General features: G+C 49.9%; 1 protein-coding gene across 5 annotated transcripts in view; it reads left to right on the top strand.

The window, feature by feature from the left end:
* SRGAP2 (SLIT-ROBO Rho GTPase activating protein 2) overlaps positions 1–19,942 on the top strand; it is a 288,633-nt gene that overhangs the window by 262,346 nt on the left and 6,345 nt on the right. For 2 of the 5 annotated variants that reach the window (XM_006159270.3, XM_006159271.3), the window contains exons 17-21: positions 7,525–7,749; positions 11,342–11,421; positions 14,154–14,334; positions 16,010–16,156; positions 19,687–19,893. In XM_006159270.3, coding sequence (XP_006159332.1) covers positions 7,525–7,749; positions 11,342–11,421; positions 14,154–14,334; positions 16,010–16,156; positions 19,687–19,893 — 840 coding nt within the window. Of the gene's footprint in view, positions 1–7,524; positions 7,750–11,341; positions 11,422–14,153; positions 14,335–15,281; positions 16,157–16,899; positions 17,269–19,434; positions 19,474–19,686; positions 19,894–19,942 lie in introns of those variants that run through there. The other 3 variants (XM_014591898.2, XM_006159269.3, XM_014591900.2) reach the window with 3 other exon arrangements.

A 19,942-nucleotide genomic window follows, 5' to 3' on the forward strand; every position in this document is an offset into this window, starting at 1 on the left:
AATACTAAATGATGTACAGCTTCGTACCTATACTCACAGCGATGTACTGTCCAAAACTTGTTAAGATTGTAGAGCTCATTTCAAGTGTTTTTCAAATAAAATATTTTTTGAAAAGAAACGACAAGAAAAAAGAAATGCAGAATCTTAGCCCCATCCCTCCCTCCAGACCTCGGACTCGGCACCTGCATCTCAACGAGATGTCCTGAGTCACATGCACCTCGAGGTCTGAGAAGCACTGCTGTGGGCCCTCAGCCCTTGCCCTGCCATCTGGAAGAGTGATTCATAGTGCTGTCCTTCCTGAAAAGCTGAGTCTTCCTCTAAAGCTCTCCCATCTCTGATTCGAAGAGAATGGGTATGGGCTGCTCTTCTGACTTTTGCACAGAGTGTTTGGGCTGCTCTGTGCAGATGGACAAGTAGAAATGTGGCTAGATTTTTCTGGGAGATTCGCAGATGCTCATGTATTTATTCATTCATTTACTGCACATGTATTTGTTAAGCATTTGCTGTGTGCCAGGCCCTGTCTTAGGTGCCGGCCATATTAACAGTGTTGATTATCGAGATCTTTGTCCTCGTGGCATTTACACGGGGGAAGACAGACTGTAAATGAGCACACACGTATGTCAGAGGACAGATCAGGGGGGCCTAGAAAGTGCTCGACACGAGGTGAGGGTTTGCTCTTTAATATACCCTGGTCAGGGCGTGCCTCTCTGAGCAGAGACAGTGGGCGGTAGTGTAGAAGCACAGCCATGAGAGAACAGTGTTCCAGCACCATGTGGTAAATGTATTTCAAGGAACATGTGATAAACTAAGTTACGCGACCCCGTAGGTCAGCTGAGAAAAGGCCTGAGAGTTGACTTAGCAGCATGGATATCACTGGTGACCTGGACGAGTGCTGACTTGGTGGAATGGGAGGGCCAGAATCTCACTGGTGTCAGATCAAGAGAAATGGAGTGCAGGTGAATGGATAAGCAAAGTGTGGCCTATCCATTATTATTTAGCCATAAAAAGGAATAAACACCAATAGATATTGCAACATGGCTGAACCTCAGAAACATGCTGAGTGGTAGAAGCCAGACTTGGTGCCAGTGATAACCTAGCAGTTATGTCACTGGACTCCCACATGGCTGACCAAAGTTCAAGTGCTGGACCCGGTGGCTTAAACTCACACTGGACATGTGTGTGTGTGTGCCCAAGATCCCGGGAGGAGAATGGAGTAGAAGGGATTGCAGCATGGCCATCTGCCCTGGGGAGTGATTTCTTACTTTCCCTCTCACTGTCTCTGTCTCTCTCTCTCTCTCTCTTTGGTGAGTACATATGCCCTAAGGCAGAAACCCCTATCAAAAAAAAAAGAAAAGAAAGAAAGAAAGAAAGAAAGAAAGAAAGAAAGAAAGAAAGAAAGAAAAGAAGCCACCTATATCATTTGATTCCATTTATATGCAATTGTCTAGAACAGGCAAGTCCTAAGAGACAGAAAGTAGGTTCTTGGTTAAAAAAAAAAAAAAGAAAAAAGATTCAGGGCTAGAGGAAGGAATAGGGAAATCACTGCTTAATGGGTATCGTGATGAAATTGTTCTGAGGTTAGATAGTGGTCATAGTGGCACAACCCCGAATACCATTGAATTGTATACTTTAAAATATGTATGTTTTGGTTTTGGTTTTGGTTTTGGTTTGTTTGTTTGTTTTTTAGAGAGTTTTGTTAGAAGGCATGTGTACTTACCAGAGACACAAAGAGAGAGAGAAAGTGAGAAATCACCCCCCAGGGGGATGGCCATACTACAATCCCTTCTCCTCCGTTCTTCTCTCAGTATTTTGGGCATGCACACACAACATGCCAAACCCTCCCCTGGACCCAAGACTCGAACTGCAGTCAGCCATGTGGAAGTCCAACACCATAACCACCATAACCACTATGCTACCTCCTAGCCCCATGCTATGTGTGTTTTACTACAATAAAGCACACGTAAGTCAGAGGACAGACCAGGGGAAAAATATATTTACCCACTAGGGCTGCCATAACAAAATACCGCAGGCTGGCTTGAACAACAGGAATTTACTTCCTCTCCGTTCTAGATCACCGTCCAAGATCAAGTCCAAGCAGGGCTGGGGCTGGTTTCTGGTGAGGCGTCTCTGCGTGGCTTGTAGAAGGCCACCTTCCCACTGTGTCACTGCAAGGCCTTTCCTCTGTGCACGCTTAGAGAGAGCTCTGGTGTCTCTTCCTCTTTTTTTTTTTTTGGAGGGGTTTTTTTTTTTTTTTCCCCCCCCTATAGGGCACGTGCACTCGCCAGACAGACAGAGAGAGAGAGAGAGACAGAAAGCAAGAAATCCCCCCCCAGGGGGGATGGTCATGCTGCAATCCCTCCTCCTCCATTCTCCTCTCGGGCTCTTGGGTATGCACACACACGCGCCCGGCATGAGTTTTAAACCACCAGGTCCGGGTCGACTACGTTGGAGTCCAGCACTATAGCCATTACACTAACCGCTGGTTCCCTCTCTTCCTCTTTTTTGTAATTGTCAGAGAATGTGTGTGTTCATCAGAGAGAGAGAGCGTGCTCGTGGGGAGGGAGAGAGAGTGGGAGAGGGAGAAAACTCCCCGCAGTGGAGCATGATCACACCACTATCCCTTCTCCGTGTCTCCATTCTGCAGGATTTGGGGCATGCATGCACACACGCCTGGCCTGTTTCTCAAGCTGCCAGGACCAGGATTTGAGCCATTAGCCATGTGAATTCAGCTTCCTTAACCAGTAGGCTATGGGGCCATCCCAAGGGAGGATTTTGCTTTTAAGATGGGAAGTATTGTTGCATGTTTGTATACTTGCTGGAATGACCTGGTAGAGAAGACCTAATGATGAAGGAAAGAGCAGTAAGCAAGGACTGCTATTGGAGTGAGGCTCTTAAGGAGGTGAGAGCGGACAGAATTTACTGCCCAGGGAGGAGGTCAGAACACAGGGCCAGAGGCAAGCTGATGGGGAGATGTGAGGAGCATGGAGGATGGGGAAAGGCCTTTGGAGGGCCACCAGAAAGAAGCAGCCAGAGTTAACTTTTTCTTCTGGTCCCTTGAAGAGCCTTGTGGGGAGGTCAGGGCAGGCTGTTGAATCACAGATGTAGAAAGGGAAGTTGTGGCATCTCCTCTTGAGAAAGCTTTAAGTCTGATGGTTTCTCAGCCTCGTGTCTTGCCTGGGGTTGTGGTGAATCATACAACTCGTCCTCATCCTTCTCAACCCTAAGATGAGCCATGTGGCCTAATATCTTTCCCATAGTCTACTGATGATTGCCAAGTCCAACTTCTGGGGCCTGGGAAGTTGAGGGCCTTTTAGTGAAGTGTCATATATTTAAAACAAGCTGTCTAAAACTTAGTGCTATCTGAAAATTTAAGGTTTTGATTTTGAGATCTAGAGCCCTCAGCTTGTTAGATAATGCCAATTGGGAGAAGAGGATGGGTCATTGTTCCTACAAATTAATTCCTGCCATATGTCCACAGCCCTATCTTCTACTCCCTGACTAGAATCAAGGGTCCCATATCAAGAAGCAGTCAAGGGACCAGCAGATGGCCTAATGGCTTCATTGCTGAACTCCCATGTGGTCAGTTGTGGTTCAAGTCCTGGACCTGGTGGCTTAAACTCACGCCGGTCATGTGTTCATGTGTGCCCAAGATCTGAAGAGAATGGAGGAGAAGGGATTGCAGAGTGGCCATCTCCCCTAGGGAGTGATTTCTCTCTTTCTGGCAAGCACACGCGCCCTATAGCAAAAACCTCCTCCCCCCCTCAAAAAAGAAGCAGCCAGGCAGGTCAGCAGGTGACATGAAGGCTAAGGCAGCCTGATCCCGTATGGCTGACTTTGCAGTTGAAGTCCCAGACCCTGTGGCTTGAAAATCTCGCTGTCCCGAATCCCTGGAGGCAAATGGGGGAGAAGGGATCTCATGGCCATCCACCCTGGAAAGGTGTGTCTCACTTTCTCGCACTCTCTCTCTTCCTCTCTTTTTTCTCTTTTTGCCATAGGGTGTGGTGTGTGTGCTTGCTGGAGAGAGAGACAGAGATATAGACAGTGAGAGAGAAAGTGAAAAATCACCCCTCAGGGAAATGGCTACACCACAATCCCTCCTCCCCCATTCTCCTCTTGGGATTTTAGGCACATATACACACGTGCCCAGCATGATTTTCAAGCTACCGAGTCCAGGACTCGAACTACAGTTGGCGTGTGGGAGTCCAACTCCTTAACCTCTATACTACCTGCTGGCTTCATTTTAGACCTTTTTTAAAAAAAATAAAATTCTGGCCCTTCCCATGGCCTAAGGCTTGAGGGATCTGGAATTCACATGGCTGACCTTGGTTTGATTATAGTCCTAGAGGCTTGAGAAATACCCCAAGTGGTGCATGTGTGTGTGTGTGTGTGTGTGTGTGTGTGCGCGCGCGCGTGCACGCACGCTCAAATTGTTGACAGGATGGAGAAATGGAGAAGGGACTGCAGCGTGACCACACCGTGGTGGGGGTTCTTTCTCTCTCTGTTTCTCTGTCTCTCTCTGGCTGTGCATACACCCTCTGGCAATTAAAAAACAACAACAGTGTTTGAGATTTCATACTAGGCATATCCTCAGTTGTTTTCAGAGATGACAGGTTAAGCATCCCTAGTCTGAGAATTCAAAATCTGAAATGCCCTCAAAATCTGACATTTTTTGAATACTGTAATACAAAAATATAGTATGAAATTATCTTCAGACTATGTGTGTAATAAGTGTGAAATATTTTTAAATGTTGGGTTTAGTGTGGAGGCCAGTTCTCATGATATCTCATTATGCATGTACAAATATTCCAAAAATATTTTAAAAATCCAAAAACTTCTAGTCCCAAGTATTTCAGATAAGAGATTCAACCTGATTTAACACCATGATATGTTACATAAAGTTGTGTGCTTTTGTATGTGCACGTCCATGAGTTTTGGGAGGAGAAGAAATGCTAGTTTTTGTCAGATTCTTGAAAGAGCCCATGTCCCCCGAAGAGTTAAGAGTCGTTGCTTTAACCCCTAAAGAAAGAGAAAATGTTCCCATTGTAGACTGGAAAGGATAAAAGGACTTTGGTCTAAATGAGATCCTTCGATGAGAATGAGAAAAGGGATCTGGATTGGATCAGCAGGTGTGTGACAGTTAAGGCACTGAATCCCATGTGGCTGACTCCACGGTTCAAGTTCCAGACCAGGTAACTTGAAAAACATGCCAGTGTGTGTATGTGCACATGTGCCCCAAATCCTAAGAGAATAGAAGAGAAGGGATTGCAGCGTGGCCATCCCTGTTGGAAGGTGATTTCTCACTTTCTCTCCCCTCCCACCCCTGGTGAGCACACACACTGTGACAAAAATATTTTAAAAAAAGAGAGAAGTGGATCCAGATTCATGAAAGGGCAGAAGAAGCTGATTGATAGATGTGGGAAGGTGGAGGATGGACTCACGAAGCTACATCCTCCATAAGTCTCTGGCCGTCGTAGCCACCTATGGAACGGTCCCGACCTCCGGCGGCGTCACATTCTCGCCTCTCACAGAGCTCCAACAGGGGACTCTCAGAGCTGGAGTTGATGTCCCTCTAGCCACTGGGCTGCCCTGGAATACTGATTTTCTTTCATGTAACCCAAACTGTCAGATCGCACTAAAGAAACAGGGCCTTCCTTTTTTCTGTCTCTCCATGACGCTAGAAACTGGCTAGCCAGGAACTGGCGACAGCTTTAGTCTAGTGACACCCTATGCTTCAGTTACCTCCACGGAGGTGACCAAAGTAATTATCTGTCCTGTCTCTCTGCACTTGTACTTTGACCAAGAAGTAGATTTAGAAACTTTCCCTAGACTTTTTTAAGTCCTGCTTCCTTTTAACTTGAGATTCAGGAAAGGATTATAAAATTAAATCTTTAAGAACGCTTGTGAAGCAGTCCAGCCACTGAGATCTATAACCTCCCCCCACCCCCACCCCCATTGCCTCCATCATGTTTGAGAATGGTGATTCTCAACTCTCTTCTTTTTTTTTTTTTTTTGGAGAGGTTTTTGCTATAGGGCGCGTGAGTTCGCCAGACAGACAGAGAGAGACAGAGAGATAGAAAGCAAGAAATCACCCCCCAGGGGAGATGGCCACGCCACAATCTCTTCTCCTCCATTCTCCTCTCAGGATCTTGGGCACGCACACACACGCGCCCAGGGTGAGTTTAAGCCACCAGGTCCGGGACGCGAACCGTGGTCCACTACGTGGGAGTCCAGCGACATAGCCATTATGCTAACTACGGGTCCCTCAACTCTCTTCTTTTGACATTCAATGGCATCTGTAGTATTACTGGGTTGTCAGGAAAGCCATGACACATTTTTGCATAGAAAGATACAGCATGACTTTCCTGACAGCCTAATAGTTCTCAAAGGGACAGGTACATCTGAGAATCCCCAGGAGAAGAGAGAGCCATTGGGTTATGGAGAAAGTAGCTTTGTAATGTGAGTCTGGATGTGGCTAACTCTAGAAATAAACTCCACCCTCTTCTCAGATGAAGACAGCCGAGTTCAGGCCTCTCCGTTCGGCATCAGAGGGCTTGAGTTTCTTCCCAGGAAATGTCAGAATTGGTTGCTAGGGACTTTCTGCTGATGCCCACAAGGGAGGCCAGACTTCTCAGCCGAGCTTACAGCTCTGCTTGCTGTGAGGGGATTTATCCGAAGCTGGCCCAGTCCTCCATGCCTGGACAGCCAAGGGCCAATGGGAAACGCATCTGGCGTGGTGGTTCATCGAAGGCCTTGGGTCCTTAGCCAAGGCTGGGGGTGTGGCTGGAGCAGCTGCTGGCTGAGAAGGGGGAGTTCCCAGAATAAATAAATATCCAATAATGAAGTCAGCCTGCATCTAGAGGAAGCCCGAGCAGAAGCCGAACAGCATGCTGACCTTTTCCTGAATAAATCCCGACTGTAGTAATAGAGGAGGATATTATGAAAGTGCAAAACAATTGCATTAGCTGCTCCAGAAAGAAATTTGCCTGATGGAATACAAAACTAATCAGTTGGCTATTTTTTAAAGTAAGTCTCGAGGCTGGAATAGAATATCCTTACTAATGTGATTATTTTGCTATGCTGGAAGGCACACGCTGCACAGTGCCCGTCTTCGGACACACCACTACCAGGACAGCACGAGACTTCCTTCTGCTCTGGAAGCCCAGAGGCCAGTGGGGACCATATTCGGTCCTGCAAAGCGGCCGGTTCTCAAGGCAGGGTGGCTTTGCTGGGTCAGGTCGGGTGTGGGGTAAGGATGGGGTGGTGAGTAGGACTTGAATGAGGAGCTGGAGAGAGACGAAGGGTTACAGCTGCCAGCCGGTACCTCCACCTTGCCTTCCCCTGGCTCCTGAATGACCATCCTGCCGGTCATTCTCCCAGCTGACTTTCTGGAAGGCCTCTAGCGCACAGAAGGCAGGTGGCAGTTTGTGGACCTTCTGCTTTTGCTGTTGGCAGTGCCTCCTGCAATTGTGTTTTCTGGGCATTCATGTGAGAGCTTTCCAGCTTGCCCTTTCCCTTCTCCTGCAGTTTGTCACAGTTCAGTGAAGAGAACATGATGGACCCCTACAACCTCGCCATCTGCTTCGGGCCCTCGCTGATGTCAGTGCCGGAGGGCCACGACCAGGTGTCCTGCCAAGCCCACGTGAATGAGCTGATCAAAACCATCATCATCCAGCACGAGAACATCTTCCCCAACCCCAGGGAGCTGGAGGGCCCTGTCTACAGCAGAGGAGGCAGCATGGAGGATTACTGGTAGGGGGCTCGGGGCTGGAGGAGGGAGGGCGTCACCACCACACAGTGGCACAGGGGCCAGATGGCCAAGCGAAAACCAGAGGGAAGCACCCAGACCCTTTCAGCCTCCACTCCCAGACTTTTCAGGCTGCCAGGGTCTGGGGTGGTATAGGCAGGCTCCGATTTCAGCCCCACCTACAGAATAAGTGCCTTTCATGCCACTTCCCTTTTTCTGTGACATTCTGAAAATTATGAGCACACCACCAATGGTGATATGGATAATCTCCAGGGAAGTAGACTTTGAGGTTGTTCGTAGAGCTGCATGCTGTTCCTAAGTCCACAGGGTCGCTCGGGCTTCTACTCCATGCAGTGTACTGTGAAATAAACAGCCCCGGATCCCAGGGAACCCCATTCTTACTAGGCAGAGTTTAGGCCTGGGGTGTAATTTTCTGGCCGTGAATTTGTAAGGTGACACTTTAGAATGACTTCAGAAACCCGTGAAGACAAAGAGGGGCTAGCTGCATGGTCAGCAGGCTAGTGCCGTCCCCTCCCCGAGGCAGGTTCATTCTGCAGTGCAGGGTTTCTCATGACCTAGCTCGGGCACAGAGCTCCTCAAGGACTCACCAGGACACATCTTTGCTAGGCCTCTAGGAAATAATGAATTTATTTGACAAATAACAAATCACCATTTCCACTTTATAGATGAAGCCTCTGCAATCCAGAGAGGCTAGTGACAGTGTTCCAGCCACCACAGTGATGGGGATTCAACCCAGTCTCTTGTCTATACTGCCCACCATGGTACTGCCCACTAAGCCTGGAGACAACTGCCTCTCCCTCAGAATCCCTAATGTCCCTTATCTCCGCCTCCTGCTCCCTCTGCCTTCTTCCCTTAAATAGTGTTTCAGCCTGAACTGCAAGCACAAGCCAGCCCAAAGCAGATTCCTTCTGAATTCAACATCTGGAACCAATTCGGTCAGCCCCATTGCTATCGACTGAGGCAGGGGAGGGCAGGGGAGGTTGTTTACTCAGAGGCCAATTGGTCCATGCTTCTCCCTGATCCCCACCAAAGAGCCTCCTGCCCCAGGACTGAAGACAATGACATTCATCCTTCTGTGAATGCAATAATATCAGTGATAGCCCAACCTCACCCTTCTCTACTGTGCTGGGTGTTGGAGCCAAGCTGGAGGAACCCAGGCCAGCCGGCTTGGAGATAAGGCTTTTCGTCATTGGCAGGTGGTTGGTGGTGACCACAGAGGTTCATGTTCAGTGCAGGGCTCAGCCAACTGCCCAGTGAGCTCCAGGCATGTGACATGGAAAGTCGAGTCCCCCTTGCCTGAGTGGCAAAGGGTTGTAGTGTTCCCAATTTTTGCCTTAACCTCCTTCCAGGGTTAGGCCGAATGTCTGCCCCCAAGCGCTGCCCTGATCCCAGCTCAGTGGAGCAGACAGAGCCCCAGACGGCGTGGTTCATGGGCACAGACAGGCAGGTGGCACCTTCAGCTTTCTCCAAGGTGTTCTCCCCGGCCCCCCTGTTTGTTGTGCATCCGACATTTATCAGCAGCCCCTGGAAAAGCCATAAGCTGTCAGCCTACCACAGGCTGGAGCACCTATGGAGCGGGAGCCAGTGACCTTGAATTGAGAGGGAACTTCCAGCTGCCAGATTCATGCCCACTCAGCAGGCTTCAGGCCTCTTCTCTCCCCTTTTTGGGAAGAGAGAGACATGCTAGCAGAGTGAGCTCTGATACAGGAGGTGAGCAAGGGGTAGCAAAAGGGAAGGTGGAGCCTGAGAATCTGAGGAACCAGAAGAACAGGGAAGGAGCACCAGGCCATTTGGCCTCCAGGCCACTGTGGGAGGAGAGCCACATCCATCTCACCATGTTTTCCAGCCCCAAAACTGGAACCCAGTGTCCTAGGACTGCCTGCTGGGTGGCATGGTGGGCTTCATCTGAGACCTCAGGTACCAGTGGCCTGTGGAGTGCTGCTGGATAGGGGTGTGGAACTTGAGAAGCATGGGATGATTTTAGGCCTAGAAGGGACCTTGAAAAGCATCATCATGCCTTCACCACAGAGCAGCAGTCTTCAAAGTAGGACTCTTGGACCACAGCACCTATGTCACATGGGACACATTAGAAATGCAAGTCCCTTCTCCACCCAGACCTACTGACTTAGAAAATCTGGGAGCAGAGAAATCTGTTTTGTAAAGAGTCCTCCAGGGCTCCCTGGATTTTTAGAACTCTTGCCTTGGTAGATGGCCATGGACATGAACTCAAAGCCTTGGGGTGAAGTTTGCCTTTGCCCTATGCACCTCTGGAGGGCCCAAGGCTTTCCAGAACATCGTCAAACTCATTAGAGGGCTTTTAGGCCCAGAATACAGTGAGAAATTCTGCCTACATTTTTTGACAAAGAAGAATCCCTATTGATGTTGTCCAGAGTCTGGAAGCTTCCTTGAAACTGACTTATTCCGTATGGCCTGAGTCTGAACTGGTCACCTGGTCTTTAAGGAACTTCCCAGGAATGGAGGACCCATCATATGGGGTGGGAGGGGCCATGGGGCTCGAAGGTAGAAACTGCAGCCAGGCTGTGGGTTGTGTGGGCCATGGGGCTGCTACAGAACTACCCGGAAGGGCCTGCTGGTTACAACCCACTGCCAGAGAGAGAAACTGTAGGATGAACAGGAGTTCTCTACTTTTCCAGAAGTAAATTCTTGATGGCCCTCCCCACGTACTCTGAAGTCCACAAACATGGAGATCAGGAGTAGAAATGACTTGCCTAGTAACTTCCCTGGCCAGGCTTGGTTCTCTTGATCCTAGATCATTTTGATTCCATGAGGTTTTTGAAGAACTTGACCCAGTGTCTATCTTCTACCTTCTTGCAGAGTCTGAGTCGAGCCCACAGCAGATTCTTCTTCCCTGACTTCTGTTTCCTACCCCTCCTGTGACTCACCCCGCATTTCTCACCAGTAGGTGGGCTGAACCACAAAGCAACCAACTGGCAGGCAAAAGGAGAAAGAAGAAAGGAAGCGCCACCTAGGAAGCCCCTCCCTCTGTGCCAAACGCCGCTACATGATTTTACCCAATTCTCATACGCTCTGTGAGGTGTTCACATCATTGCCCTCAGTGGAGAGCCGCTCTGTAAGGTGTTCACATCATTACCCTCAGTGGAGAGCCGAGGTAGTTGAGGCTTAAAGAGATTAAGTAACTTGCCTAGGGTCACACAGCTACCGTGGGTCAGAGCTGGATTTCAGATCCAGTTGTATTAACTGTAAAATGCAGTGCTTCCTTTCTGTCATGGCTCCTCCTTGAGAACCAGCAAGGAATTCACATAGAGAAGCAGCCCTTGAGGAATGAAATTATCCTGTATTTTTTGAAGTATGTATTATATAAATTCAAAAGGGTTTTTTTTTTTTTTTCCTTCCCCAAATGATCTAAATCTCTAGTAGTCTCAAGAAGAACCCTGGTAGCCTTGTATTTCCTCACGAGCATCTGTCTGGTGTGTGCTGTTAGGGTACAGAGAGCAGAAGGTGGAGTCCGTGCCCTTGTGCCAAGGACGTTATCCAAAGAGGAAGACGAGAGTTTGGTAAACAAATCCTGATGTCCCGGTCACTCTTCTCTTGCAGTGATAGCCCTCACGGAGAGACTACCTCGGCTGAAGACTCAACCCAGGATGTGACCACAGAGCACCACACAAGTGATGACGGTAGGGGGCCCCGCTCTTGGTCACGGGGGCCCGGGGAGGTAAAGCAGAGGAAATGATTAGACATCCTGTGTGCTGATGAGGCTTCCTGCTCAGTGGTCCCCGAGGACAGGCAGAAGGCACCCCTGTCTCTCATTTTCATTTCTTCTTTGGAGAGAGAGCCCGCTTGCCCAGAGAGAATGGTCTCTGAATGAAACCAGAGGTGAAGAACGAGCCTTTCACCCTTCTTGCCCTACTTCCCAGTTCCCTGTCTGGCCTGGATCCAACATGATATGGGTCCCTTATCACAGCCAGACTCCTGTGGATGGCTGGAGACCAACAAGGAGAACTCATTTGGAAAACAGTGAGCCTGCGGAATAGGGAAGCCGAAGATCAAGGACCCACCAGAAACAAGCCAGAGGGGAGGGGGCTTGAGGGTACAGGAAACCGTAACAGCCTCGTGCCTGCCAAATGGAAGAACTGACCCTTTGCAGAGTACAGTACAGACATGAGCGCAGAGCAGCCTGCAGGGTGTGCACCGGGGCTGGAACTCTGGCCTGTCACCCTCGGGCCCTCGCAGCACGCATGATTTATGAGGGTCTGTCCAGCCAGCACATTCCCCTTTCCTTCCAGCATTTCCACACCTCCATTCCTGGAGCGCTCAGGCTCTGGAAGTCTTAGAAGCTGAAAAGGGGCCTCCGAATTTTCTGGGAACGAGTACAAAATGGCACAGTCTGCAGAACCTGCCCTCCTTCCTGCCTTGCTGGGAATTCTGCAGTTCTAGGCTGAGTTTCAAAGGAGAAAAGTGTTAGGACGGTGTATTTAGATGCTGATGTTCTAGGATGATCAGTTGCGACATTAGGAGAGGGTGTTGATGAACTAGGGAAATCAATATTGGGTTAGCGCCTACTCTGCACTCCACATCGTTAGAGGCTTTTTATGTGTTATACCCTTATCCCCGTGAAATAGATACCCTGCTATTTTATAGTGGAGAAAACACAGGTCAGAGAGGTTAAGCGTTGTACCCCAAGGCTGTAAGGAACCAGGAGTGCGATATTTTGACAGCCCTTCTCTGGTCTGATTTGTAATGAAATCTACAACCCTGCCCAATCAGGAGCAGATCCGCCAGGGCTGCCCAGGCATGGTCTTGTTTTTAGGCAGCCTTTTTCTCTACTGCCAAGAATATCTGACTTTCATCTCAGGTGTCAAGTTTCTGGAGTCTTCTTATGCTCCCTGAGCCCCACCCGCAGCCTAGAACAGATGAAGATAACAGTGACTAACACACACATAGCACTTACTATGGGTCAGGCCTGTTCTAAGCACTTTTACAAATTGCAACGCATTGACTACTTGTAGCAGTGTCATGAAAAAGGTACTAGTGTTATCCCTATTCTACAGATGAGGAGATAGAAGCCCACACAAAAATTAAAATTCACTTGTAAACTCCTTTTACTTTTTTTTTTTTTTTTGAGAGGTTTTCGCTATAGGGCGCATGCGCTCTCCAGAAAGACAGAGAGACAGAAAGCGAGAAATCACCCCGAGGGGGATGGCCACACCACAGTCCCCTCTCCTCCAGTCTCCTCCTGGGATCTTGGGCACTCATGCACACACGCCTGGCGTAAGTTTAAGCCACCGGGTCCGGGACTCGAACCACGGTCAACTACATGGGAGTCCAGCGACATAGCCATTACACCAACTGCTGGTCCCACTCCTTTTACTTTTTTTAGAATTATTTTATTATTATTATTATTTAATTTGACCAGAGAGAGACAGAGAGAGGGAAAGTGAGAAAGCAAGCCACCAGGTGTGGAACTTGAACAGTGGTCAGCCATGTGGGAGTCCAGTGCCTTAACCACTACACTACCTGCTGGCCCCAACTCCTTTTATTTTTCAAAATGACTTCTATGTACATTTTTTCTTATATGGGTCACAAGATATATTTCCATAATTTGCTCCTTGGAAAATTGATTGGGCAAATTATTTTCTCTTTGTCAAGACTAAAAGCTCACGTTCTATTAGAGAGAATGGGTAATATAAATAAATTACTTAAAAAACAGTGGGATACATTTTTACTTTATTTTTAAGAGATATTTCTGCTTTAGGGTGCATGTGCTCACCAGAGAAACAGAGAAAGGCAGAGAGACAGAAAACAAGAAATCACCCCCCAGGGGGATGGCCACGCTACAGTCCCTTCTCCTCCATTCTCCTCTCAGGATCTTGGGCATGCATGCACATGTGCCCAGTGTGAGTCTTAAGTCGCCAGATTCAGGACTCGAACCACAGTAGACGTCGTGGGAGTCCAGCAATGTAACCATTTCGCCATCTGCTGGTTGCCATGTGGGATACATTTTCCACAATGAATGGAGTTCTGTAATCAGAAAAGAAATAATGTGAAAACATATGGCAAGTTTGATGGCAGGGATCAGCATCTAGAGCTATGGAAACACCAGAAATGTTACCACAGGAAGCAGGTGGTGTTTGAGATGTGTCTCGGTGTGTTTTTCAAGCAGGGGAGCGAGAAGGGGAGCCCAGGTGGAGGGCCCAGGTGGACAAGGCAGGGAGAGGACACCTGTGCTTTCAGAGGAACGGCACAGCTGACATGGGAATGACCTGCTCAGTTTACCTCCGTGGCTTACTTTTCACACTAGGTGATCTCCCCGCCACTGTCAAGTCAGCTCTTTGGCCTTGTCTGCCAGTCTCCTGAGTCTGGGGTAGGTCTCAGCAGCACGTGTTCCCTTCTTTCCTGCCCCTCTCAGAGTGCGAGCCTATCGAGGCCATCGCCAAGTTCGACTACGTGGGCCGGACAGCTCGAGAGCTGTCTTTTAAGAAGGGGGCATCCCTGCTGCTCTACCAGCGGGCTTCTGACGACTGGTGGGAAGGCCGGCACAATGGCATTGACGGGCTCATCCCCCACCAGTACATCGTGGTCCAAGACACGTACGTGGGGACCCTGGCACCTTTGGGGTGGGCCCTGGCTGCCATGGGGAGGGAGGCTTCCTTTCGGGGGCTGTAGGAGTGTGATGGGGAATAACCACCAGGGGGCGCAAGGGTGGTCCTTAAAGGTTCTCCCACTCCACCCTATCCCACCCTTGGACTTGGCGGGGAAATTTTTTTATTCCCTCCACTGTGACCCTCTTGCAGATCACCCCGGCCCAGTGGTTTAGAAATCTGCCAGCCAGCACTCATCCATATTCAAACCCAATGAGTGATAACATGGGATTTATTCTTTCAATTTATCATTATTATTTATTTTTTTAATCTGCTACAGGGCATATGCACTCACCAGAGAGAGACAGAGAGAGGGAAAGTGAAAAAGCAAGCTATCAGGTCCAGAACTTGAACCGTGGTCGGCCGTGTGGGAATCCAGTGCCCTAACCACCACGCCACCTGCTGGCCCCTGATAATGCAGGATTTTTAAATGATCTTTACTGGAAAGATCAGGTTGGGAAAACATGTTTGCTTCTCTTTGATTTTGTAATAACTGTGTTCATCCCGACCCTTTGGGCCGCTGGTATCACTTTTCTACTTGCAAATAAAAATGACAGGTTGTTTTTCTAGGAGAAATCTGGCTTAAACCACCTCGTTGGAAGTGACCTGGTTCATTTAGCCCAAATGAGGCTGATGTGGGGGAAGATGGCAGTGAGGAGAGAAAAGGAGATCCGGGAACAAATGGTCTCCTCGCACGGGGTGTTAGTTGGTCCCCACTCTTGGAAGCAGCATCACTGTGGCCCGCCCGTCTCCTCGCACGGGGTGTTAGTTGGTCCCCACGCTCGGAAGCAGCGTCACTGTGGCCCGCCCAAGCCTGCCTCCCTGCCCCAGCTCCCTTCCCTTGGACACGATGCTGTCAGTGTGTTTAGTCCTTCCCTTAATATTATTTTTTAAAGGTTGATATCCTGAGTCTGCACCCTCCCAGCCTCTCCCGGCGCGTTCTGCAGGGAAATCCTGCCTCTGTTGATAGCACCGCAAGCCTGGTGGCAATCTGTGCGTGGACAGGACCCTCCCAAATTTAGCATTATGCCTTCACTGCGGGATGGAGCGAAGATGAATTGTGGGGAGAAGGGGCTTTCTTTGTCATCAGTAGCCAGAGGGACCAGGAGAGCAGTGGAGAGGCCCGGGACCTCCTTGGACACCCTAAGAGGGGCTAAGTGCGCTACGACAGAGCGTGGCGGTGGCCTGCCTCGACGCCGGCATCTCCGGAGCCTCCACAGAGCTGACTGTCCTTACCCGGCGGTCCTCGGGACCTCAGCAGATAAAATGCAACCTGGACTTGCCGCCGCCTCCTCCTCCTCCGGGAGATGGCCCCAACCTGGCCGCCCCAGGAAGCAGCATGGGGTGGAAGGCAGCTGCCTGGACTCCAGGGGGCCCCTAGCAAGTTTCCTGAGGAGCTGAGGACCCTGCAGAACTCAGCCGGATTATTTATTTTTATTTAAACAGCCCTCCAAAGGCCCTTAGGTTTCCCTGCCTCTGCTCACGTAGCTAGCCCAGCCAGGTGTCGCTGCTGCCTCAGAGACGTGCGGGGATATGTGTGTCGGGGGGCCATCTTGCCGATTTAACGCTGCTTTTTGTGTTGTTGTTTTCCCTCTTCCCTGCCTGCCTGCCCCTTCTCCCCCAGCGAGGACGGTGTCGTGGAGAGGTCCAGTCCCAAGTCTGAGATTGAGGTCATTTCTGAGCCACCTGAAGAAAAGGTGACAGCCAGAGCGGGGGCCAGCTGTCCCAGTGGGGGTCATGTAGCCGATATTTATCTTGCAAACATCAACAAGTAAGCGCTGCTTTTCATTTTCTGCTCCCCTGAATGACTCGCAACAACACCCCGCCTCACCCCCAGCCTAACCCCCGCTCCATTCCTGTGCTGTGCGTAGGGCTCGTGGCTCTCCCAGCCTAACAGTGCGCATGTGTTCGTCGCTGCAAGGCTGACAGGGCTCAGGACGCCTCCGCAGGCCTCGGGCCTGTCCAGGTGCCCAGCCAGCTGCGTCGTGCTGTGGCAGGGTGCCCCGCGTGTGTTCCTGCAGTGTCTGTCAGCCCATACCTTCCTGGCAGTCTTCTGGCCAAAGCTTGGTCACTTCATACAACTTGGTTTTCTACAATATCTCAGCAGTGCCTTCTCTTTTCCAAGTCTCACTCAAATAATAGTCTTGGATGTCTTCCTTAACCCTTGTCTGTCCAAAGATTCAAAGTCTCGTGTGTCTTCTCCGAGGCTGATGTCACCCCAGGTGTGTTGACGTGGTGATCCCGAGTTTGTTTCTTCCCCTGCACTGCACTCACTCCTGTGGAGGAAAGGAGACACTCTGTCCTTACAGGGGGCTTCGTCCCAAGTTCTTCCCCCATCATCCATCCTAAGCTCCCCTTTCTTCCTGCCCTTCCGTCCAAGGAGAAGTCATTTTCCATTTTTTTCCTATTGCTTTTGCCCTGTGTATCAGCCTTTCCTGTGAGTCCCTTTGCAGACCCCCACTCCTGGCCAGCAGGCTCTTACCTCTGACCCTCAGCTTTCATTGTGGCTGTTAGCAACATCCGGGAGTGTTCACTCCCCCCACGCCCGATCTGGCTGTCTGGAGGGATTCCACGCCTGTTGCTGCTGCCTCCCCCAGAGGCATCCAGGTTATTGGAGAACTAATCTCATCTCAAGGGGCCAGACACCAAGTCCCAAGGCCTACAGACCTCTTTCCGCCAGACCCTGAAACTTGGCCCAGGGCCAGCAGGATGACAAGCCCCAGGGCGCTCCCGATGACTATGGATTGGAGATGATGTACAGTTTTTATTCCCCTCTGGCGTTGGAGGAATGAAATGATTTGCACTTTGAAAACCTGTTAACCATAGCCTCTGGACACTGAGACTGGAAGGAGAATAAAAGATGCTTGTTGTTTTTAAACCACACCAGCTTGCCCAGATCTCTTGGCTTTTTTCCAACCAGACGGTAGCAGGGGGAGTGGTTGGGACACGTGGCTCTTTTCCATCTCTTTCACTCTCCAGTTAGTAAAGTGGTTTATTCTGCTCACTTACTCGGCATAGTTATCATTGACTTCAGACTAGTAAAAAATTGAGGATTTTATATTTCCCTCTAGCATGCTGCCCTGCTGAGAGGGCAAGCTAGTAAAAAGTAACTGTGGGCTAATCACATTTTTCCCTTATTTACAAGTCTATGTTAATTATAGAAGCCTACAATCATAAGTTTGTAAGCCTGTAATTAACCAGAAGCCAAGGCGAAGTTTGCGGAGGGAGAGTTAGATAATTAGATAGGGACATATTTTTTAAGCCATCATCAATTCAATGCCATTTGTATAAAGGGATTGTAGGGAGTCATAGCTGAAATACTGGGTCGTCGGAAAAGCCGTGACATATTTTTCAGTGTTTTTCTATGCAAAAATGCCTCATGACTTTTCCAACAACTTAATAGTCAACAGAAACATCTGGTAGAAAGTCAAACAGTTCCCTTGACCTCCTCGCTTGGTGGCATCTTGCTTGGTCGGAGGACAAACCCCATCACTCTGGTCCTCTATCACCAGCTGGTCAGCAGGCAAGCAGCAGCCCTGGGCTCCTCTAGTCTTTAGGAGTGTCCATTTCTCAGCCTCATCTCCTGCCCGCCACATCCACTCCTCCCAAGCTCCATCAGTTTCCCAAGTACCCCAGGTTCACTGTGACCCCTGGCCCTTCACACCTGCTCAACTCCTCCTCTCCCTTTAAGACTCAATCCAAAGACTGAGGTCTGTAGGGAAGCCTTTCTGACACCCGTGAGTCCCCCGGGGCTGACTGGGTGCCCTTTACTCTGTAACCCCAAAACAGTCTTGAGTACCTCTTGGTTCTCACACTGCACTCAGATCCCCGCCCCCCCCTGGCTGAGTTCCTTGAAATCGTGAGCTCTGCCTTCCTCATCATTTTTACTTCCCCAGGGCCTGACCCAGGACTGGGCACACCGTGGCCACTCCCGAAATCTCCCTTCTCAGCAGTTTTTAGGCTTGTGAGTCAGTTGTCCTCGGGCGGAAAAGGGAAATCGGTGAAGAGCAGTTAGGGTGTGGAGTTTCTATTTAATTCCATACATTCGTTGAGTATCTGCGGTTGTGCCAAGCACTAATGCTGGTTGTTGAGAGATCTCAGGACACATGAGGGGGCAAGGTAAAGACCAAATGTACAGGAAACTGAGAAGTGGGGCCATGGGTGCACTGAAAGAGCAGGGAGGGGAGTTGATGTGGTCGGAGTTCATGTGCCTGAAACCTGCAGAGGAGGAGTCATTAGAGCAGGGCCTTCTAAGCCCGAGAACATCCTTTTTCCACTTGAGAATGGCTGACTCACAAGACTGAAACTGCTGAGCAGGGAACTTCATGCAGGGGCTACTCTGCTCCAAGTCCTGGGCCACGCCCCAGGCACGTAAAGAGGAGGAGGACCTCAGCAGTGGCCGGGACCAGCCCTACTTAGAGCATCAGCCATGCCTCCAATCCCAGATCCGTAGAGTCACCCTCTAACCCTTCCTCTTTTAATCCTCAACGCCTGCCCAAGCCCCAGTCTGCCTTAGTAGATGCAAGCTTAGAGCAGTCCATCTGCCATCTGAACTAGAAGTTTTATTTCTTCTTAGATTAGGTCCCTTAAAGTCAGATTCCAAGACAAAATGAAATTATGCAGCAGACCCAGAATTCTGCCAGCCACTTTATATGAGAGCCTTAAGGTCTGGAACAAAAAGACCCAAAGTCAGGGCTCAACCCAGCACTGGGGGACGTGGGAGCCATGGAGGTGTGTTTGCACACCAAGACAAATGCACACACTGGACTGCAGCTCTGCAAAAAGGCTCCATTCCACGTCTGCAGAATAAGCAACATCCTCTTGCCAGAGACCAGAGTGATTAGAGTCTTGCAGGTGGATCGAGAGACATGCTAAAATTTAGAAAGGTTAACCTTCCTCTGACCAGCAGTCCTACCTCCCTGGTGATGGTAACACTTCTCCTCCTACCTGGGGCCTAAGGTTTCTGTTCAAAGCAGGTAACGGAGGGGCCTTTGCACGAATCTATCTTCCATTAGAGACTTTCCCTTAACCAGACATTCTTTCCAGCAGCACCTTACATCTTGAGAACTCAAAGCCTACAACCACCAAGTAAGTATCCAGTTCTCCTTTGCCGAGGTTGGGGTGGCAGGGGAACAGAGATACGGAGAGAACAAGAGAAGGTGAGACCAAGGAGGGTACGGGCCCTGTGTCCCTCTCCTTCAGAGGTCCCAGGGTGCCAACACCTGCCCCTCTCCCACTTGTCCCAGCTGCCTCAGGACCAAGGCTCCCTGATCACAATGCCCTTTCTCTTTGTGATTAAAGGCAAAGGAAGCGTCCAGAACCTGGGAGCATCCGGAAAACATTTCGGAGCGACAGCCATGGGCTGAGCAGTTCCCTGACTGACTCCTCCTCCGCGGGGGTGGGAGCTGGCTGTCGCCCATCCTCCCAACCCATCTTGAGCCAGAGCCTCCCCAAGGAAGGGCCAGATAAGTGCTCCATCAGTGGGCATGGCAGCCTCAACTCCATCAGCCGCCACTCTTCCCCGCAGAATCGGCTGGGACAGGCCCAGACCCACGAG

This window comes from Tupaia chinensis, unplaced genomic scaffold (genome assembly GCF_000334495.1).
Source record: "Tupaia chinensis unplaced genomic scaffold, TupChi_1.0 Scaffold000627_1, whole genome shotgun sequence".
NCBI classification, from domain to species: Eukaryota; Metazoa; Chordata; class Mammalia; order Scandentia; family Tupaiidae; genus Tupaia; species Tupaia belangeri.